Raw genomic sequence first — 23,551 nt, 5'->3', positions numbered from 1 at the left:
GGAGTCTTTGCCTGGCAGTTTTTGATGGCAGGCTGCTTCAGTTCTCAGGGCTGTTGTCTATCTCTCTGCTCATGGGATTTCCTGCAACTCATGAGCTCCACAGCAGTATGGTTCCTTTGCGTAGCCTGTTTTGCTGTGGGGGGGTCAGTGCTTCCCGCTGCGTGGAGTGGGTAGACTACTGTCCTTGCTTGCAAGCTTTCGCTTTCTACCCTGTCACTGGCGGGCTGCCGTCTCAGCTGGTCAACAGGTACAAATTTAGCCATGGGGTGGTTGCATCCCCGTACCATCATTGTACGCCGTTCTGGCAGGCGGTCTTTGGGAAGCTTCTTGGTGGGCGGCACGCGATGTTCTTTTACCTGCTCCCTGGGTGGGTCCTACAGGGCAGTTTCATGTTTCCTTGTGCCCTGCGTGGCAGCCCTTCTGCATGGGCCTGCTTTCCGGCTGCCGAGGTTTCCAGCATCCCTGTCTTATCCTTATGGTCTCCTTGATTTCTGCAGGGTGGCAACTTAGTATTTGTTCTGTGGTCCCACAGGGTACCCTGGATGAGATTCATTTTTTGGGTTTTGAGCCGGACACAGTGTAAGGGGTGTTGGGCCTGACAGAGGGTCAGGTCTCACTCAGTCTCGGCAGACAGGCCTTACTGGGTGGCTGAACATCAGATTTTTTTCAGTCTCTGGGAGTCGAGCCTTGCTTCAGCACTGGTCTTCGGCTCTCGTTCCGACTCTTTTTATCAATCTTTGCTCTGTCTCTAAAGAGTGGAGAAGTAGACCTAGTGGTCAGTGCAGCAGACTTTGATCCTGGGAAATTAGGTTTGAATCCCACTGCAGCTCCTTGTGACTTGGGGCAAGTCACTTAGAACCCCTTTTTTAAAAAATCTGGGTGTTGAGCTTTCTTCCTCTGGATGTTAGGCCTTGCACCACTGCGGGTCGTTGGGCTCTGTTCCGTCAGTTTTCTTGGAGGTCAGGAATGCTGTTGTCTCTTTCCTTCCCCTTCATTACTCAGTCTGGGCTTTGCTTAATCTTTGAATGCTGAGCCTGGCTCCATCTCTGGACGTCGAGCCTGGCTCCGTCTCTGGGCGTAGAGCCTGGCTCCGTCTCTGGGCGTAGAGCCTGGCTCCGTCTCCGGGCATCGGGCCTTTCTCCGTCTCCGGACAGCGAGCCTTGCTCCGTCTATGGGCGGCGAGCCTTGATCCGTCTAGGGATTTAGGGACTTGCTCTGTCTCTGGATGTCACACCTTACTCTGTATTTGGGCATCACGCCTTACTCCATCTCTGGACATTGAACCTTGTTCCGTCTCTAGACGTTCAGCCTCGCTCCGTCTTGGGACGTGGAGCCTTGCTCTGTTTTGGGACGTTCTGTGTTGCTTCTTCTCTGGGCATTAATCTTCGTTCTACAGGTCGTCCGGCCTAGCACTGCCTCTCGAAATTGAGCCTTTCGCTGTTTCTGGTCGTAAACGTTGATTGGTCCCTGGAAGTTGGACCTTGCTTCGGCTTTGGACGTCAGGCCTTGCTACATCTCTAGTAGTCAGCCTGGCTTTGCCTATGGACGTTAGACCGTGCTCTGTCTATGAATGTCAGGCCTTGCATGGTCTCTGCATATAGAGTCTTACTGCGTGCCTCGTCTGCATGCATCAGTGTTGAGCCTCCCTTCATCGCTGAGTGGGGGGGCCTGGCTTGCTTTCGGACGGTGGTTTTGAACTTTGCCTGTTTCTTGAGGTCGAGTCTTCCACCTCTGGAGGGCAGACTTGTTCCAGCTCTTGCCTTGACACTGGTTGCCAGGACCTCCCTTAGTCGAGCCTTCTGGCTACTTGGTGGGGTTGGGCCTTTACCCCATGTGGGGGTATTTAGCCTTGCTCTGATTCTGGTAGAGGCGCCTTCAGCTGCCTCATTATTCTGCTCCTTCCCTAGAGGCAGGGACTTGGTTCCTTTTGTTTGTTTGGGAAACAGTCATAGTAACATAGTAACATAGTAGATGACTGCAGAAAAAGACCTGCATGGTCCATCCAGTCTGCCCAACAAGATAAACTCATATGTGCTACTTTTTGTGTATACCTTTCCTTGATTGTATCTGCCATTTTCAGGGCACAGACCGTAGAAGTCTTGCCCAGCACTAGCCCCGCCTCCCAACCACCAGCCCCACCTCCCCCCACCGGCTCTTGTCTCTTTCCTTAGAGGCGCTTATCTATTTGGATGGATGTCGTAATTGCCTTGTCTCCAGATGATGGTTTTTGAGCTTCGTCTCTAGCTGTCGAGACCGGCCTTGTTTCTGCCTCCAGGCCCTTCCCTCCTGAGGCTTCTCCACTTTTGGCTGTCGGGCCAGGCCGTTCGTACATCCCACCTGCTTCCGTCTTTATCTGCTGCTCTTCGCTTTGCCTTGGTCACATGCCTTGCCCTGTCTTGGGGGTTGCCACTGACTCCATCTAGAACTCAGCATTGGCTCCTTACCTTAGGGTAGAGCCGCTTTCAACTTCTAGAACACGACTGGAGTTCCTTCTCTAGAGCCATTCCTTTACTCCCTTCTGGGTTTCTGGCCTCACTCAGAGGTCTCAGGGGGCCAAGTTCGACTGAATGGGCCTTATTCGGTTCCCTTCGAGTTTAGGATTGCCTTTGCCTCTGGTTAGCATTCCTTGCCCATTTCTGCAGGGAGTCCCTGTTCCGTCTCTGACCATTGAGCCGGACTTCATCTCTGTAGCTACACTGGTTCTTAGCTGGGGGTGGAGAAGGTTTCCTTGCCTCCCGTTCACGGTTGAATCAGGGACTTGCGGTCATGTCGGTCTCGGTGGTCAAGCCTAGTTCTGTATTGGGCGAGTAAACATTTTTATTTTTGGCTAGAGATAGCATTGGGTCCCATCTCTAACTGAAGTTCTGGCATTGCAATTTGAGCCATGGCCTCCTCATGTGGAGTCAGCCGGGGTCAGGTCTCCGATTTTAGTGACTGGCAGTTGGGTCTTGCTCCTTCACGGGCAGACCACTCGGACTTTGCTTTGGCTGTAGAGTCTTGAGAGCTATCTCTGGCTGCCCTGCTCTGTAGAAAATGGGATCTGTTGGAGCATTAGTAGTCAGGCTTCCTCTTGTGTGGAATGGAGCAGCGGTCAGACTTTCCGCTATAAGTTGGTCATTTCGACTGGTCCCGTCTCAAGAATTCAGGACTGGCCTTGTCGACAGGGGTCATCCTTTTTTATTTTTTGTTCTGGAGCTCAAGACCGTATTCCTCCTTGGTTTGGTGGGCCTTCCTCAGTGCTAAGGTTTCTGGTAGGCTCAACTGTTCCTGGTGAGGATTTAGAGCACAAGATCAGGATATCGAGGTCTCTAGGGCCTCACTTTTCTTCTGCCTACGTTTTGGGAGACTGGTTTTGGCGTTGCAAGTTACAGGTTAGTCTGTCTCTGTGGTCCCACCCAGCTTTGGGACTGCTTCGGTACATCCCACTCATCTCTGGATTGATCTGTGGGACGCTATGGAAGGTAAAATTAGTTCTTACCTGATAATTTTCTTTCCATTAGTCCCAACAGATCAATCCAGAGACCCGCCCATTGTGATTATTCATGAAGTATTTCTTCCTCTTTTTTCCAGGGCCTTTAAGTATTTCAACAAGAACGTTGCGACATGAGCTTTGGATGTTTCCTCCGGCAGGAGCGGTGGAGGTAAAGCCTGCTTAGGCTGTATAGAGACAGGAGAGGGCTCACATTACGGTCTTCTTATTCTTCTTCCTCTGCTTTGGTATCGATCATACTGAGGTTGAAGTGGCTGCATATGTCCACATATAGTAAACCTCTGAAGTTCTCTCTATCTCCACCTGCTGGTAGGGGGACATAACCCACTCGTCTCTGTATTGATCTGTTGGGACTAATGGAAAGAAAATTATCAGGTAAGAACTTTTACCTTTTCACCTGTGCCTTAAGCATAAAAAAGGCATTATGAGAAAGTGCCTGTTGGATTCACTTACCACAGCTGCAAGTTGTCCTGTAGAATGTGCTGGGGAGAAAGCTAGTAGGTGGGCCTTTCACTCCTGTTTTAAATGCTGATTTTAGATATCCTTTCTAAAAGTTCTTATCTCTTTTATTATGCCATTCTGATTGATGAGGTATGGCTCCTATTTATTTTTATTTTTCTGCTTGGTAAGCTCATTTTTGACCAGTGCTTTAAATATATACCCCCCCCCCCCCCCCGAAATTGAAAACTATTTGCCCAGGAATGGCACCTAGCTGGTTAAATGGCACTTAGTGGGGCATAATCTAAAGGGGTGCCCAGGTTTTCCTGAGGACGTCCTCGCAGGACGTCCCGGTGAAGGGGCAGGGAAACCCGTATTATCGAAACAAGATGGGCGTCCATCTTTCATTTCGATAATACGGTGGGGGACGCCCAAATCGCGAAATTTAGGTTGTCTGTAGAGATGGTCATCCCCGATTTTCGGCGATAATGGAAACCAAGGACGCCCATCTCAGAAACGACCAAATCCAAGCCATTTGGTCATGGAAGGAGCCAGCATTCGTAGTGCACTGGTCCCCCTGACATGACAAGACACCAACCGGGCACTCTAGGGGGCACTGCAGTAGACTTAAGAAATTGCTCCCAGATGCATAGCTCCCTTAACTTGTGTGCTGAGCCCCTCAACCCCCCCCCCCCCAAAACCCACTCCCCACAACTGTACACCACTACCATAGCCCTAAGGGGTGAAGGGCGGCATCTACATGTGGGTACAGTGGGTTTCTGGTGGGTTTTGGAGGGCTCACATTTACCACCACAAGTGTAGCAGGTAGGGGGGTGGGCCTGGGTCCGCCTGCCTGAAGTGCACTGCACCCACTAAAACTGCTCCAGGGACCTGCATACTGCTGTCATGGAGCTGGGTATGATATTTGAGGCTGGCATAGAGGCTGGAAAAAATATTTAAAAAAAAATTTTTTGAGAGTGGGAGGGGGTTAGTGACCACTGAGGGAGTAAGGGGAGGTCATCCCCGATTCCCTCCGGTGGTCATCTGGTCATTTAGGGCACATTTTTGTGGCTTGGTCGTAAGAAAAAAAAAGTACCAGGTAATGTCGTCCAAGTGTTCGTCAGGGACGCCCTTCTTTTTTCCATTATCGGTTGAGAACGCCCATGTGTTAGGCACGCCCCAGTCCCGCCTTCGCTACACCTCTGACATGCCCCTGTGAACTTTGGTCATCCCAGCGACGGAAAGCAGTTGAGGATGCCCAAAATCGGCTTTCGATTATGCCAATTTGGGCGACCCTGTGAGAAGGACGCCCATCTTGCAATTTGTGTCGAAAGATGGGCGTCCTTCTCTTTCGAAAATAAGCCTGTTAGGGTCTCTTTTATCAAGCCACGGTAGCAGTTCCCAGGCGGCAATCCTGACAAAGCCCATTCAAAGCGAATGGGCTTTCTCTGCATTGCTGCATTGAGGGCCACTTTTGCGGCTTGATAAAGACTCTTAACTGGCTAATTTGATGAAATTCAGCGGGAGATAGCTAATAAATGTGCCGTTTATTCCTTATATAATGTCGTTTTAGGTGTTGCTTTTAGATATCTTTTCTAAAGGTTCTTGTTTTTTTAGTTCTTAATTATTTTTACTATATAGTTCTGATTGGTGAGGTATAGCTCTTGATTATTTTGATCTATTCTTGTTTGCTTGACCGGTGTTTTAAATATATAGAACACTATGAGGAACTGCTTGTCAGATTCACAATGCCTGCATAGAGAGCTAGGAAGTTTGTAGTGTCATCTTATGAACTGAAGGAGATTTCCTAATGGTTTAGTAAAGTCACTTTTGACTTGTGCTCTAAGCATTAAAAGGCATTATGAGAAAGTGTCTGTCTGATTCACCACAGCTGCAAGTTGTGCTGCAGAGTGTGCTGGAGAAAGAGTTCGTAAGTGTGCCTTTCGTTTCTTATGTACTGCTGTTTTAAATGCTAATTTTAGATATCCTTTCTAAATGCTCTCATCTTTTTTACTATATAGTTCTGACTGATGAGGTATGGGTCCTATTTATTTTTATTTTTCTGTTTGGTAAGCTCACTTTTGTCTGGTGCTTTAAATATATACCACCAGAAATTGAAAACCATTAAATCGTCCAGAACTGCACCTGGTCGGTTAAATGGCACTTAACTGGCTGTTTGGTGAAATTCCCATGTAGCGGCCAGGAGATAACCGGCTATATCACTTGATATATTACCGGCTATCCCCGAATATTCACCGCATAGCTGGATATTATAAGTGGCCACATTTGGCCACTTAAAGAGCTGGAATATCTGTGGCTGGTTTAAACTGGCCAAAAATAAATTTAATGTCAATCACCAGAAATGGCCCAGCATTGAATATCCGGGCTGAATGCCAACTGCAGGACTTGGCTATCCCTCTTGCTGTCTGAATATCGGCCCCATAGATCACTTTGGGGAGTTGCTTGTCAGACTCGCTGTGGCTGCATAAACAGCTAGCAAGTTTGCACTCTCATTCCTTATGAACTGCAGGAGATTTCTTAATGGTTTCTGTTTCTTATTTGTTCCCAGCTATTTTATCACTGTTTTACACCTTGTGGGAATGTACTGTTATCTCATCTGCATGTTTTTTAAAATAATTACTTATTTTATGTATTATGTCCATACATATTTATTTAACTACCCATAATCAATACAGTATTTATGTCCTTTATTAGTAGTTTTACATTTAGTATTGCTGTTCCTTTATTTATATGGTCTTATTATAAGTTTGTGGTATTATGTAATCACTTATGCATTTACTTTTATGTACTTGTTTTTTATGATTTGATACTAACATTGATTTTATGTGTTTATTAACAGTCTTTAGTGCCCCTGATACAGCCCTGGAAAGGGCAAAACACGTCCTGTGTCGGGCATCTTGTTCATTTAACTATTTTAGTGAATAAAATCCTTTTAAATATAAGATTTTCTTCAGGTCTGCTCCTTTGCCTTTACAGCATTGGATCTTGCAGATCGTCTGCCTTATTGGGGGGTTTTTTCCAACCCTGATTTGACCATGGTCCTTATGAGTCAGACTTCAAATATTTGTCCTGCCAGTATTCTCTTTGAACTGATGTCATAATAGGCAAAGGAAAATGTCCAAGCTACCAAGCTCTGAAGAGTATGATGGTGGCTGTGAATCACCATGTAGCAATCTATTTTATTTTTAGCTAGAAATAAGTTCTATACTATAGTCAGTAGGAAATAAAGCATTTATTTGATTTCTAGACAGAAAGATCAGACAAAGTCCCAACAGCTCAAAGACACAAAAAAGCCTATAAATTATATATGAAGTTGGAAATTTACCAAGCTGCGGGAAAAAGGGCCCTGCGCTTGCGGTGGGGGCTGTTTTTCCCATGTGCCAGGGCCCTTTCTACCACAGCAGGTAAAAAAGCCCTCAGTACACATGGCCATGCGGTAAGAGAACTCTTACCACATGGCCATGCAGCAGGAAGTCCTTACCACCACCCATTTAGGTGGTGATAAGGGCTCCTGCGCTAACCTGGTGGTAACCAGGCAGCACACGATGATGCCCAATTACCGCCGGGTTACCGCCACAGAAGCCATTTCCGGGGATTTTCTATTTCCCCTGGAAGTGGTGCGTGCTCAAGTGGGACTACCACCAGCAGCTGCATTGGGGCAACGGCAGTCCCAAAAACGAGCAGTAAGCCCACATTGGGCTTACCACCGCTCTGTGAAAGGGCCTGTCTATGCGGCATAGTCCAAAACGGTTCCCAGATACTTTGAAATTATTTCCAATGACCAGGATGGTCCCAGCCTGCCTTGTGATGCTCCAAGATCATAAAAGCATATTCCAGGTTCAACCATTGGGTCACATCAAGTGGTGCAACTTGTAACTATTTTAGAAGGATGACACGACAGGCTAGAATAAATAAATAGTGTGTTTCTTTTTGTTAGGTTTGATAGCGAAACCAGGTGTCCAAAACTGTTGTCACGATTGTGACTATTTTCCATGTCTGTGCTCACTTTGCCCCTATGGTTGCTATGGACTGTCTTGTTCCTGTTTCTCAAGCATGTTCCAGAAGTCATTCCAGTCCGGTCCGGATCTTCCAGTTTTCCAGACTTGCTTGGGATTTTTAGTACTATGCCTCACCCTTACTGGTGATCTCAGCTGTGAGATTGCCTTTATTAACCAACTGGGAACTTTCTAGTTTGCTTTTGCAACGCCAAAAGTCTCTAGGTTAGTTGGTGTGCTGTCTAGCACTTCTGCCTTGCTTTATTTCTTGCCTGTATGCCTTGCCTTGTTCTTGTTTAGTCTGTGTGCAGTTAAGCTCTTAAGCACTACTGCTTTTATCCTTCTTTGTGGCTGCTTGCCAGCCTTCAGCCATTGCTCTTTGCTTGTCTGTGTATTCTTCTTTGTGGCTGCCTGTCAGCCTTCAGCCCATTGCTCTTTTGTTTGTGTATCCTTCTCCGTGGCTGCCTGTCAGCCTTCAGCCATTGCTCTTTTGCTTGTCTGTGTATCCTTCTTTGTGGCTGCCTGACAGCCTTCAGCCATTGCTCTTTTGCTTGTCTGTGTATCCTTCTTTGTGGCTGCCTGACAGCCTTCAGCCATTGCTCTTTTGCTTGTCTCTGTATCCTTCTTTGTGGCTGCCTGGCAGCCTTCAGCCATTGCTCTTTTGCTTGTCTCTGTATCCTTCTTTGTGGCTGCCTGGCAGCCTTCAACCATTGCTCTTTTGCTTGTCTGTGTATCCTTCTTTGTGGCTGCCTGGCAGCCTTCAGCAATTGCTCTTTTGCTTGTCTCTGTATCCTTCTTTGTGGCTGCCTGGCAGCCTTCAGCCATTGCTCTTTTGCTTGTCTCTATATCCTTCTTTGTGGTTGCTTGTCAGCCTTCAGCCATTGCTCTTTTGCTTGTCTGTGTATCCTTCTTTGTGGCTGCCTTGTCAGCCTTCAGCCATTGCTTTACTGTTTGTCTGTGTGGCCTAGTTTTGTATCCTGCCTAGCCTGCCTTGTTTGTTCTTTTCTCCTCTGACCTTCAGTCCCTGTTCAGTCAAGCTTGTTTCAGTATCCTATGCCTTGTGTGAGAATCCTGAATCCTGTTTTAGTCAAGCTTGTTTAGTACCCAGTGTCTGGTGTGAGTATCCTATTGTTCCAGTCAGTCTAGTCCAGCATTTCTTGTCTACCAGCTCCGTCCTATAAGTCCTGCAGGCCACCCGCAACTAGGGGCTCAACCTCTGGGGAATGGTGATCAGCGCAGGTGAAGTCCGGTTGCTCCAGTTCTGTTATTCCAGTCTAGTCTGTTCCAGTATTTGGGTCCAGCCAAGTCCGTTCCAGATTCCAGCTCCATCCTTGCTCGTTTCTGGTTGGGGGATTTTGTCTGCTGCTACCGCTCCTCGACAGTAGCCCAAGGGCTCACGTTGTTCCAGTGTTCAAGAGCCTGAGACCGTGACATTTGAGTACTATATAAAGAATCCAGGGGATAGTGGTATCATTAAGGCATGTACTACTGTTCTAAAGTTCACTGCCGATAATAGATCTTTTTGCCTTCTTATCACTTTTGAAAAAAATCTTTTTCAACAGAGATCTTAAACGTGTTTTAAATGATAATGATGAATCTAAAATTACCCCTAAATAAATAAAAAAAAAAGAAGCCTGTTTATCATCTGTGTATAATCTATAAGAGACTCCTAGTCCTGCAAGAAGTTGATAGAGAGAAATCATAAATATTAAAGTACAGGGGAGAGGGCTGACTTTTGTGGGACCCCCTGAATCCATATTTACCTACTCAGAGATGTCTTGATTTATCTGAACCCAAAAAACTCTTTTAAGCAAAAAAAAAAAACCTCTCTAATACTTTCCCTTTTATACCCAATGCTGCCAAACGATCTAAAAGAAGACCATGATGCTCTGTATCAAAGGCTGTCATTATATTGTAACCAGGTACCTCTCTTGTGCAGCCAAGGATAGAACAATCTCCTCCAGCCACAGGCTCCCGGTACAGTGAAGAAACAGATGTCCATCAGTAACTTCAATCTTAAGAACTTTTATTCCATGCAGGTTTCTAGTACACAGTTCCAACAGCAGCATAGCACATACCAGGATTCAATACAGGCTTACAGACTCCAGTCTGGGCTCTTTATCCAGCGCACAATAAACAGTAATTCAATTCCCAAGACAAACAGTTCTTTCAGTTCATCATCACAGTTCAGTCACCAAGCAGCAGTTTCTACCTTCTATCCTCTTTACCTTCAGGAGAGTTCAATATTTTAGGGACTCCTTCTACCCAAGGGTTTTCCCCTGCATCAGCTTCACAGTGAATTCAATACTTTTGGGACTTCCTCTCACCCAAGGAATTTCACCTGCTTCAGTACTTTAGGGACCTCCCTGCCCAAGGGTTTTCAGCCTGCAAATTTCTTCTCTCCTTCTGCTTCTCTCTCCTGAACTGAACTCCTCCTCCTGGGACTCCTTCCCACCTGCCTAATCAATCCCTGGCTTCAGCTACCACAACCAATCATTCTCCTCCCATTAGCTTCCTCACACCCAAACCAGCTGAGTTAAGCATTAGACTAATGAGACCAATGATGAGCTCCTGCACACAGGGTTTCCTAACTCTCTTTCCGCCTAGTGGCAGCCACTCTACACAACCTGCCAGTTTACACCCATGTCTTCCCCGATTGCAGCTAGGAGTCCAGTCCGGGTTCTTCATCTCACCCTCTGGCTCCTTGCCTGCAATGCCTTCTGGGACTTGTATTTCAGACTGAAACTGCCTTAACCCAACTATCCTGGAGGTGACTTTATCACAATATCTAACCATCAAATAATCAAAGCCAGCTCTAATACTGTCATAGACTGAGATCAATAAAGTCTCATTAGAAAATTTAAGGCAGAAACCAAACTGAAGGTCATCCAGAATACAGCACTCTTCGAGAAAGTCCTAAAAAAAGAATGAAAGTAACAGGATGATAGTTTCCTACCTTTGATTTGTCAAGCTGCTCACTTTTTAAGAGCGGTGTCACTATAGTTCTTTTAAAGGTTGTTCACATGGGAGAGGCATGTGCATTCTGACTATTTAAGCACGTGCTTTATTGAATACTGTCAGGTGCCTAACTGCTGCATTTAGGCGCACCCATTTACACCTGCCACAGAGCAAACCTAAGTGGCTGCACCTATTTATGTGCCTAATTGTTAACTTATACTAGTATTCTGAAACGGATTAGGCTTACAAATTTGCCATTCTAGAATATTAGCTTACCCTCAGATTCTATATATGGTGCCCAAAATTGTGCACCCAAATTTGGGCGTGCACCTAAGGTCCATGTACATCTTAATTGAGTAATGATCTATTAACTAGCAGTAATTGGGGTCTAACAACAAATTATTGCAGTTAATTGGCTCCAATTAGTATTTGCACACACATCTTGCTAAGTGCTATTCTATAAAGATCTGTGTGCAACTCAAAAGGGGACGTGGGTGGGTCAGGGGCATTTACTAAAGATGCGCACAGTGTTATAGAATTCGGGGGATGTACATCTAACTTATAAACCAGGATTTGCACGTGGTTTCACTTGGTGTAAATCCTTGCACTCAAAGTCGAGCATGGATCCTGGCGCTATTTTATAAAGGGCACCATCCTGGCACACCCTTTATAGAATACCATTCATCGCCGATGTTTTTCAGCGTCAAATTTTGAGCGCCATTTACTGAATCTAGATTTTGGGTGCATAACTTTTAGTGCCCTTTATAGAATTGCCCCCAAAAGCATAGATTTGAAAATGTTGTCTTCAAATATTGTTTCCCCCATCCTAGTCACACCCCAGAGTATGGTTATAAAAGTACGAGCAATATGAAACCCATATATAAGCTGGCCTTGAAAATTCTTCTCAAAGCATCCATGTTGATTCTACTTTAGAAATTTGTGGCAGCCAGGATATTGCACCCTGCTTATTACGAGTCTTTGCTCAGAATATCCTCTCCAGAACCCAGAGAAATGTTCTTTGTTGACTTCCTGTTATATGCACTCTGTTGTATTAGATCAGGCTATGGTCTGCATTGCTGTGAGGTAATGTTTTTTTTTATTCCATTATAAGTATTTGCATTTTTGACTGAGTCCACACTGTTGAGTTTGATGACACATCCTGTTTATCAAATGCTCTTAAAGATCATGAAATGTGGCAACATATATGCCAGGGAGGACCTAAATACAAACTGTCTTGCAAAGGTACAGTTCAGACTGGCAAAATAACCATCTGTTGTTATGGTTGGCTAGTGGTGCTGGATGACAGCAAGCGGTTGGCAAAAAGAAAGCTTATAGAAGAAAACAGAGAAAAGAGGCGGCGGGATGAGCTACAGAAGACTGTTGTGCACAAGCCTGAGCCAAATCAGGAGGAGTGGAGTCTAATACATGTAGTTACAGAAGCCCATGTGGCCACCAATGCACAAGGAAGCCACTGGAAACAGAAGAGGAAGTTTTTGGTAAGCACCAAAATTCATTCTCAGCCTATTGATGCATTTATATCAACTTTTCATCAAGACCTCTTGCTTATCACTCTAGTTGTTGCAACTTTGTGGAGTTTTTTTTTCTGCAGTTAACTATTGCCAGGGCCGGTCTTAGTAATTGCAGGGCCCTGTGCAGACCAGTTCGGTGGGGTCCCCTGCCCCTACCTATCCCCACCCCCTGCCCCCATCTAGCCCTGCCCCTTGTTGACAAGATGTGTTTTAAAATTTTTTATTCCAAATAAAGATAAATCAAGCAAAACTTGCACCGAAAAACTAATTCAAATAAGCACAATGCTATCATAGGAAACCTTTGGGTTTAAACAGCAAAACCATGTGCATGTAAGGACTGGATAAATTAAAACAAATGCCCTTAATGTTTAATACTTGGTAGCAATAATGAAACAGTGATTGAATAGTCACATAGCAAGCAGACTGAGCCAACAGATTTATTTTTTCACTGAACATAATTAACGTTGTATGAACTTGGCAGTTAATAGTGTGCTGAACTGGACAATGTAGTCACATTTAGACTGACTCAGGACAGTTCTGCATGAAGGAAACCATTCCCTCATTATTCAGTACCTTGTCTGTGAAATAGTAGTAATAAAAAAAAAGGCAAGTGCATTTTTGTAATATACCACTGCATTCCACAAAGCAAAATGAGCAAGTTCCCACATGCCATCTTTTTCTTTAGATGTAGGCACAGGGAAAAAAAAAGATGTTAAATGCTCCCAGGTCTCAACCTAATTAATGATTTTTTTAAACTGTCCTTATTAAGTCTGATTGTTAAGCACCTGATACTCATAATGTCTGTTTTGGCCCTTTACTAGGTGAAAACATCAGAATAGAGTGAGTCCCTATAATCTGCCCCTCCAAATGACACAATGATTACGATTTAGATCTAATTAGATGAAGCCAACACTTCCTCTGTGTACATCCATATGGTACAGAAGCCGGCATCTTTGAAAATATAAGTGAGGTCCATTAAAAATGCTACCAACAATAAAGATCAACAACATGGATAGAGCAGCTCATAGATTTGCTTGCTTTGGTGTCCTTTTACAAAGGCGCACTGAAAAATGGCTTGCGGTAATGTAGGCACAGGTTTTGGGCATGCGCAGATCCATTTTTCAGCACGCCTGCAAAAAATGCCTCTTGTTTTTTGCCGAAAATGGACGTGCGGGAAAATCAAAATTGCCGTGCGTCTGTTTTGGGTCTGAGACCTTACCGCCAGCCATAGACCTAGCGATAAAGAATTTGGGCGGTAATGACCTATGCACGTCAGATGCCACTTGGTGCGCGTCCGTTACGCGCGCTAGAAAATAAAAAATATCTTTCAGATGGGCAAAATTGAAATGACCACAAGGGCCACACGGTAACCAGGCAGTAACTCCAATTTGGCGTGCATTCGGCGCGTGTAGGCACCTATGCGGCTTAGTAAAAGGGGCCCTTTGTTTGGGTAAGGGGAAAGGGGTGCACGGAGGAGAGGGAAAAGGAGACCAACCTCATGGGCTTCACCGGCCGTCTCAATCTAACCGCCTTCAGCTCTCTTCTACCCGCTCCCTTAGTTCTGGCTTGCAGCACCACTGCCTTCTTTAATTTTCCATGCCGCCAGCAGTGTCAGTGAGGTAGGCACACTGCCTTCAGCGTCCCCAGAAGCTCTCCAAATGTAGCAGCATCCCGCGCGACAGGAAATTGCATCAGAGAGAAAGTTTCCAGGCCGCCAAAGGCAGTGTGCTTACCTCACTGACGCTGCCTGCGGCCCAGATTGAAGAAGGCAGCTCTGCAAAGAGCCAAAAAGGAGTAGGAGGGAACGGACCAAGGCGGTTAGATTGAGAACAGGAGACGATAATGACAGCTGAAGCAGGAAGGAGGAGAGTGATGCTAAGGCCGCTGCAGGGCCCATGGGAGCGCGAGGCCCTGTGCGACCACACCTGTCGCCCCTGCCTAAGACCGACCCTGACTATTGCATTTGGTAAGCTGTAAGAAAAACATGAAGTAGAATATACTAAGGCATACTAGAATAGGGGTCTCTAAATGCAGTTCTTGCTACTCACTGATGCCCAGATGATCGAAAGCCCCACGCTGTTCCAAGCAGCGCTCAAAAATAGCGCTGGAACAGTACAGGGCTTTACCACCCCTATGATCAGAGATAATACCATGCAAAATTTTCCGCGCTCAGGCACAGTCCTCCTGCGCTTGTTTGACAAGTCAGGGCTGTCAAAAGCCTAGGCCTGTCAAACACAGTGGCTGGAGGTCCATGGGACAACCAGACCCCAAACAGCATGGCCCTGGTAGCCTAGTGCCCCCACCGAACCCCCATCCTAAGCCAGAAAACAGCAGAACTCCAGTCCACCCGACACCCCCTCGACACAAGTTCTTGGGGGGGCTGGAGATCCAGTGAATCTCCAGGCCCCCTAACCTCCCCAGCATTCCCCTAAGAAAGGCCCTAGTGGTCCAGTGGGCCGTGAATCAAGCCCCTCCAACCTGGGGGTCTAGCGGTCCTCTTCCCTGCCCCCCCATACCATTGTTGGAGGAGGGAGGTAGACTCCCTCCTCTTCCAGCAGCGCCGCCTTGAAAATGGTGGCGCCCAGCCCTGCCAATGCATCCAGTAAACAAACACTGCAAAAAGCAAATTCATTCCAGACTTGTAAAGAAAATCTGTCACTATAAGAGAACAGGACCAGCGATATGTGGTAAGCAGGGTATGCACAGCAGGGGGATGCCAACATTTGGGGGCACCAGAAACGGCACACGCTGCACGGCATGTCTTTCCCTTCTCTCCATCCCTGTCCTGCATCTCCCTCACCTGCCAGTCTAACTTAAAAATTATTTTTTTCTAAACAGAGGGTTTCCGGCACGGGACTAATTCAAACATGCTGCCTTTGGCCTCCTCGGCACTCTCCCTCTGCTCCCTGCCCCCAAGTCAAGCATCTCTCCCTCTCCTAATTTCCCCCCCTTCCTAGTTCCTGGGACCAACATATTTCTAGTTACCCCCTTCCTTCCCACGCCAGTCTTTCAATGCAGCAATGAAAACTGGCTGTCTAGTGGGCAAAGCCTTTCCTCTGCCACATCCTAACACATTTTTTGCAACTTCCTATAGGTGTGACCAGTGCCGTAGCGAGGGCGGCTGACACCTGGGGCGGGTCGCCGCTGCGCACCCCCCCTTGGGTGCAGCACGGTGCCCCCCCCCCTCGGGTGCAGCACGGGCCCCCCCCCCCTCGGGTGCAGCACGGGCCCCCCCCCCGCGGGGCCCACCCCCCCCCCCCCCGGAGTGCATTCTTACTTGAATTAGGAAGCGAGGGGCGGGCGAAAAGTAAGCTGTTCCGGGGCAGAGGAAGCAGGGAACCAGCGGAGCCGACACCCCCCCCCCCCCAGTGGCGTGCACCTGGGGCGGACCGCCCCCCCCCCCTTCCTACGCCACTGGGTGTGACCCAGCAGAGGAAAGACTCTGCCGGCCAGTTTTCACCCCTGCAGCAATCTGGAAGACTGGCATGTGGGTGAGAGGAGCTAAAAAGATGCTGGACACAGGGAGGGGGATGAAAAGATGCTGAACCTGAGCAGGAGGAAGGGAGGGTGCAATTGCAGGTGGGCCTCTACCATTGGGCAGTCCTGGGCCTTTTGCTGGGCGCGCTCAATGGTAGCTATGCCCCTGCTTCCTATGTACCCAAACTTCCTTCTAGCTTTTGCCATTGCCTCGTCTACATAATTGGCTAGCTTAAGATCATTAGGTATGATTACTACCAAGTCCCACTCTTCTTTAATGCACAGAAGTACTTCACCCACTATACTTTACTACTCCCTTGTATTACTGCAGTCCAAATGAATGATCTTGCATTTTTTTTAGCATTAAATCTTAACTGCCAGTCTATTTTTCAAGTTTCGCTAGATCCCTCCTTATGTTATCTGCATCTTCAAGAGTGTCTACCCTATTTCAGATTTTGGTATTATCCACAAAAAGGCAAATCTTACTTGACAGCTCTTGTGCAATATTTCTCACAAAAATGTCAGAAACATTCAGACCAAGGACCGAGCTATTTTCACACCATTAGTAAAATGTGTTACTTTACTGTTTATGCTCCTCAGTTCTTCTACTTGTTTCAGGAAGAATTCAACCTACAGGCATCTTGCACACAGAAACAGTCTGTTGCCTTGAATCACGATGTCCATTTGGACTTAGGCATAAGTAGAGAATGACACAGGGATGGGGACATGCAGTAATTGCGGGGATGGGGACGGGGACAGAGCTTGAGGGGGCGGGATTGGTACAGATTTTGCAGGGACGGGATAGGGATAGGGACAGAGCCTGTGAAGATGGAGTGGGGACAGAGACAACCCATGGGGTGGGAATGGGGACAAGTTTGTCCCCGTGTCATTCTCTAGGCAGAAGCTCTAATGGGGGCAACAGCTTTGGTGGCAAGATATTTCCCTTCCATATTGCAGTTGTAGAAACTTTTGTACCTGTTGAAGGAAAATAAACTACCACCCAAGTTTGTACCTTTTCCTCTGCTGATGTTTTTTAGATGAGATCTAACACTTCTGTTCCAGTTCCCTGTGTGTAGTCCTGCCGATTCGCTTGCTCCCCTGTTATTGGGATACACAGAGGGGCATAATCGAAAGGGACGGCCAAGTTTTGCTGAGGATGTCCTCGCAAAATGTCCCGCCGAAGGGGCGGGGAAACCCATTTATCAAAACAAGATGGACGCCCGTCTTTCGTTTCGATAATACTGTCAGGGACGCCCAAATCTTGAAATTTACGTCGTCCTTAGAGATGGTCGCCCCTAGACTTGGTTGTTTCTGATTTTTGGCGATAATGGAAACCAAGGACGCCCATCTCAAACGACCAAATGCAAGCCCTTTGGTCATGGGAGAAGCCAGCATTCGTAGTGCACTGGTCCCCCTGACATGCCAGGACACCAACCGAGCACCCTAGGGGGCACTGCAGTGGACTTCATAAAAAGCTCCCAGGTACATAGCTCCCTTACCTTGTGTGCTGAGCCCTCCAAAACCCACTACCCACAACTGTAAACCACTACCATAGCCCTAAGGGGTGAAGGGGGGCACCTAGGTGTGGGTACAGTGGGTTTGTGGTGGGTTTTGGGGGGCTCACATTTACCACCACAAATGTAACAGGTGGGGGGGATGGGCCTGGGTCCACCTGCCTGAAGTGCACTGCCCCAGGGACCTGCATACTGCTGTCATGGACCCGAGTATGACATTACAGGCTGGCACAAAATATTTTGAAAGATATTTTTTGAGGGTGAGAGGGGGTTAGTGACCACTGGGGAGTAAGGGGAGGTCATCCCTGATTCTCTCAGGTGGTCATCTGGTCATTTCGGGCACCTTTTTGTGCCTTGATCATAAGAAAAACAGGGCCAGGTAAAGTCGTCCAAATGCTCGTTGGAGACGCCCTTTTTTTCCATTATGTGTCGAGGATGCCCATGTGTTAGAGGCACGCCCAAGTCCCGCCTTCACTACACCTCCGACATGTCCCCAGGTTCTTTGGTCGTCCCCGCGACGGAAAGCAGTTGGGGATTCCCAAGATCGACTTTCGATTATACCGATTTGGGCGACCCTGTGAGAAGGACGCCCATCTTCCAGTTTGTATCGGAAGATGGGCGTCCTTCTCTTTCGAAAATAAGCCTGACAGTGGTTTATCTCATTCCGACATACTTCAACAATATATCTGGGGTGTAAAATCTAATGTGTTCCCTTTGTAGGCTTATCGCAAAGATTTAATAAGATATTACTACTACTACTACTACTATTTAACATTTCTAAAGCGCTACTAGGGTTACGCAGCGCTGTACAGTTTAACATAGAAAGGACAGTCCCTGCTCAAAGAGCTTACAATCTAAAGGACATATGTACAGTCAGTCAAGTAGGGGTCGTCAAATTGGGGCAGTCTAGATTTCCTGAAAGGTATAAAGGTTAGGTGCCGAAAGCAACATTGAAGAGGTGGGTTTTGAGTAGGGATTTGAAGATGGGTAGGGAGGGGGCTTGGCGTATGGGTTCAGGAAGTTTATTCCAGGCATAGGGTGAGGAGAGGCAGAATGGATGGAGCCTGGAGTTGGTGGTGGTGGAGAACGGGTACTGAGAGGAGGGATTTGTCCTGTGAGCGGAGGTTTCGGGCGGGAACATAAGGGAAGATGCGGGTAGAGAGGTAATGAGGGGCTGCAGACTGAGTGCATTTGTAGGTAAGAAGAAGCTTGAATTGAATGCGGTATCTGATGGGAAGCCAGTGAAGTGACCTAAGGAGAGGGGTGATATGAGTATATCGGTTCTGGCGGAATATAAGACGTGCAGCAGAGTTCTGAATGGATTGAAGGGGGGATAGATGGTTGAGTGGGAGGCCAGTGAGGAGTAGGTTGCAGTAGTCAAGGCGAGAGGTAATGAGAGCGTGGATGAGAGTTCGGGTGGTGTGCTCAGAGAGGAAAGGACGAATTTTGCTGATGTTAAAGAGGAAGAAGCGACAGGTCTTGGCTGTCTGCTGGATATGCGTGGAGAAGGAGAGGGAGGAGTCGAAGATGACTCCGAGGGTGCGGGCGGATGAGACTCTTTACCTTAGCTGCCAGCCACTCCTTGCTTCCCTGGGTCTCCCTCACAGGTACTGCAGCCCAGACAACACAATGGGGATTCCTCCACTCCCAGTCCTTCTCCAAGAGACCTCTGTACTCAGGGTCTCACTCTACTAATTACTAATTAAAAGCCCCTGAAATATAATGATCCTCTTTTAAACATAACTGTCCACCACTTTGTTAGAGATGGTGTTAAAGGGGGCCTATCTCAATTTTTCCACTCGTGGCCCATTCAGCCCTAGCTTCGCCACTGGTAGGGAGAGAAATTTCCAGCAGAAAAAAGGAGGTGATAATACCTCTGCATAAGACTCTGGTGAAACCTCATTTAGAGTACTGTATACAGTTCTGGAGACTGCATCTTCAAAAAATATGAGTAGGATGGAGTCGCTCCAGAGGGTAACTACTAAAAATGGTCAGTGGTCTCCATCATAAAGCATATGGGGATAGACTGAAAAATCTCGATTGGGTTGATTTTTAGCTGGTGGTGCTCTGCATTTTGCTGACCATCACCGGTGTTATGCCCAGAAATTCAGTGCCGGGCCATGTACAGACTTCAGTATTGAATTTCCAAGTTTCCGGAGCCAGTTAAATCATTGCTAGTTAAGTACGACATCCAGTACATAACTGGTTATAGGGAACTGCATAATGATGGGACTGACTTTTATATGGTCCTATGTATGTGGTGACCTTAACTGATTAAGTGCTGAATATCGACACGTAACTGGCTAAGTGCAGACTCTGCCCCCGGAGCAGTTTTGAGTTTGACTCTACCAGGACATTTTCAGCGACACTAACTGGTTAAGTACCACTGAAAATGAGTGGTTAGCCCAGAACAGGTGATTTATTCAGTCAGGAGCCATTTTCAGCTAGTTAAATCGCTTTGAATATCAACCCTGATATGTATACTTTGGAAGAAAAGCAGGAAAAAGAAGATATGCTAGAGGCATTTAAAAATCTCCATGATATAAAGGCAAAGGAGACAGGCCTCTTTATTTGAAAGGAAGCCCTGGAATGAGGGAGCACAGAATGAAGATGAAAGGGGATAGACTTAAAAAATAACTCAAGGAGATAATTCTTCAAGGAAAGGGTGGAGGATGCAAGCAGCAATCTCCCAGCAGAAGCAGTGGAGATAAGAATTATCTTATTTCAAGGAAACATGGGATAAGCACAGAGGATCTGTAAAAGAGAAGAAAGAGTTATTGAATATATTGTTTGCTATGGATGGGCAGATTGGATATGCCATGTGGTCTTTTATCACCCATCATTTTCTATGTTTCTATATTAAAGTATCCAAAATAAATTTTACCTGAACAAGATATTCACACCACAAATGTGTTTTTCTCAGGAAAAAATAAAACTTGCATATCAGTGAGTTTTTCCAGTTGTTGCTCCGTACCTTGCTTGTAGCAGCAACGTTTTCATAGTGGCATTTCAATGGAAAATCTGCAAAATACTGGTTTGATTGATATGATCATTGTGAGCCTTGCTGTGAGTGCTGCAGATATTCTCAGGCTTCAGCTTAAACCAGCAGTTTCCAAACTGTGCACCGTGGGGTCCCAGGGTACCGCAGCAACTTTACAGGGGAGCTGCGGCATATTTTAAGATCTCCTTCAAAATTGTGGTTCCCATGGAACGGCTGGTGGAGATGCCCAAGCCCTGCCAGCTGAAGTGGCCCACTGCCTAAGCCCTGAGCTCCATGTTACCTGAGGAAGTCAGTGGCATGTTTCAGCCATCAACACTGACGTTCCCGCGCATGCTCAGTTCTTCAGGCAGCTTGGGGTTTGAGCAGCAAACTTGCTTCAGCTGGCAGGTCTAGAGCATCCCTGCCAGCAAAGGTAGGACTCCATGCTGCCATTGTTGTTGTCATCGTCATTGCCTCCACCCTGGGGGGGGGGGGGGGGGGAGATGAAAGAAGACCTGAGAGAAAATGTGTGGCCTAGTGGTGCTATGAAAATTATTACTTAAACACTAAAGGTGCTGAGAACCGAGAATGTTTGTGAACTGCTGGGCTAAACAGTAGGTTTTATATTGTGGGCACACCCCACCCCTTGGGTAGCCACAAGAGAGAGCATCCTTTGAGAGGGGCTACCCTCAGTAGGCATTTAACTAAGCAAAGGATCTCCCGTAGTCCTAGTCCCCCTTTCAAATTAGAAGTTTTCACAGGGCACCAGACGTACAAAGAAGACCTAGAAGATATGAAGTGAATGACACAGAGAAGGAAAGAGAGAGAGAAGGGGGGATGCAAAAGAGACATGCTAACATGCATTTGAGCACTTCAAAAATAAGTCTATTTGTATTAAATAAGGCAAATGTATTTCTGTATTTCCTAGCAATGGATTCTAGACCACAAAGGTCTTTGTTACCACTGTCATTGTTACTGTGGTCAAAGTGGTTCAGAGACCTGAGACAAAAGAGCTATCTGAGCCTCAGCAAATTGTTTTGCTTAAGTACAGAACTCAAGTATGTATGTTGTACTGGATGTATTATCAAAGTATATATTCAAACCATTGCAGTGTCTACACTTTCTGATGGTTATGATGAGGACATGTTCAGATGCAATTGCCCTTCTGAGTCGGGGGGAGGGGCAGGTTCATCCTTAGTTCATTCCATTTCATACTGTCTTCTGTTTCCAGCCATGTCTACTGACATTGCTCTCTGAAGAACCCTCCAGACACAGAAGACATACTCAGTGTCAATTTTCTGCTGTCCTGGAACTCTTCTCTCCTGCATGCATTTCGAAAATTGTTCCCCATGAGGCTTTATTTCTAACTGAGCACCTAGCTCAAAAAGCTGGGAAAAGGTACGTATTTTAAGTCTATTATATAAGGGCAATATAGGCACTCAGAACCAGCTCCAATAGCAAATGCACACTTGCAAAATTTACATCTGCTGTGAAGATGTGCAGCATTTTAGAAAGGACACATAAACTGGCATTGAGAAGTGTAGGTCGGGACATCTACAGTTCCACAAGTGTATTAGAGAAAGGTCTGCTGAAGGTAGATCCCTTTCTAAAATGTATGCTGGCATACGCATCCCTATAGTGCGAAGACACATTTTAGAAGAACAGACATTGAGAATATCAACAGCAACCGCCCCTCCATATAGACATGTCTGATTCAGCACTGCAATGTCTACATAGAGATTTTAGACCACAGACATTGTAGTGAAAAGTATTGTATGCCCACTGCAATGAATCCTGACTCCCCCCCGTCCCTCACCAAGCACAGCACTCCAATCCCCCTCTACTCCCACTTTGAGCACCCCCGAATCCCCCCTTCCCTCTGCCAAAAAGCCCATTCCACTTTCTCTAAACTGACCTCTCCCATCCAACCACCTCCAGGACTCATCTGGGGTCCTCCTTGGTGGCTAATCACTTTTTCTTGGCCTTTGGATTGAAGCTCATTTAGAGGCCCCATTTGTAATTTAGACATTTGAATTATAGCACAGCTATGAAAAACATTTATGCACATATAGTACACCTCTGTACGCTTTTAAATGCTAATAGTTCCCCCAGCTCACCCCTAGGAATGTCTCCGCTCAGTTAAGGTAAACTGGGCATATGAGTTGTATGCATATAAATTTACTTACCTCTTTTTCAGGAGAGTTACTTTATAAAAGCCTAGGTTTTTTTGGTGTAAAATGCTGTTGTACCTGTGAAAATGCCTTTTTAAAATTGCCTTCAAGAACACCCATCTCCATTTCGGTCAGTCTTGATTCAGACTTTGGTCACCGTCAGCTCCCAATACTTTGGGTAGCCCCATGGTTTAGTGTGCAGCTGTACATTTGATTCCTGAATCAGGTACCTGTATCTTAAGTCAGCCATGGCTGGAGTGTTATGGAGCCTGCCCTCTTTCTAGCCCTTGAGTCTCATATGTCACTCTTCTCCAGAACTTTGTGACTGTAGTGTCTGAGCCTACACTGAGGAATTCAGTAAATTAAAAAAACACACACACAAGGGTCCTGTTACTGAGCTGCAGTAGAAAGTGGCCTTAGCATGCCCTTAAGTGGGTTTTTCCTGCATGCTACGGCCATTTTTACTGCAGCTTGAAAATGGTTGATGTAGAACTGAGTGTCTATCGGCTAGTGGCTTGAGGTGGATATTGAACAGAATAGGTGGCAGAATTGATCCTTGTGGTATCCCACAGGATATACCGACTTTCTGTGGGTACAACCAAAGCAGTTTACATATATGCAGGTACTTTTTCTGTCCCTAGTGGGTATTTGCTGTATGAGAACATAACTCCGGAGGTAATATTTGTTAGTGTAACCTGACAGAGAAAGGGAATCCTTGCTCTCTCTCTTTTCAAGGTCACTGATTTGAAGAGATGCGTACATTACTGTTTTTATCGGTGACTTGGAGCATCATTGAAAATACAGCTTTTCTATGGAAATTGATATATACTAGCAGACGTTTTTAGGACACTAAGAGGCATATTTTCAAAGCACTTTGGGAGGCTAAGTTCCATAGGTTTCTATGGAACTTTGGGAGGCTAAGTGCTTTGAAAATGAGCCTCTAAGGGCCCTGTTTACTAAGCAGTGTTATAGGCACGT

The 23,551-nt window shown here is 46.3% G+C and overlaps 1 protein-coding gene across 1 annotated transcript in view; it reads left to right on the top strand.

The window, feature by feature from the left end:
- Nucleotides 1-23,551, top strand: part of LOC115473286 (thyroid hormone receptor beta-like) — a 120,112-nt gene that overhangs the window by 73,854 nt on the left and 22,707 nt on the right. Inside the window, exon 6 of the mRNA XM_030208150.1 lies at nt 12,193-12,398. Coding sequence (XP_030064010.1) covers nt 12,193-12,398 — 206 coding nt within the window. The remainder of the gene's footprint in view (nt 1-12,192; nt 12,399-23,551) is intronic.

The sequence above is a fragment of the Microcaecilia unicolor genome, chromosome 1, assembly GCF_901765095.1.
Source record: "Microcaecilia unicolor chromosome 1, aMicUni1.1, whole genome shotgun sequence".
NCBI lineage: Eukaryota > Metazoa > Chordata > Amphibia > Gymnophiona > Siphonopidae > Microcaecilia > Microcaecilia unicolor.
The sequence above is the reverse complement of the archived record's forward strand: the minus strand, read 5'-3'. Positions and strand labels throughout refer to the sequence as shown.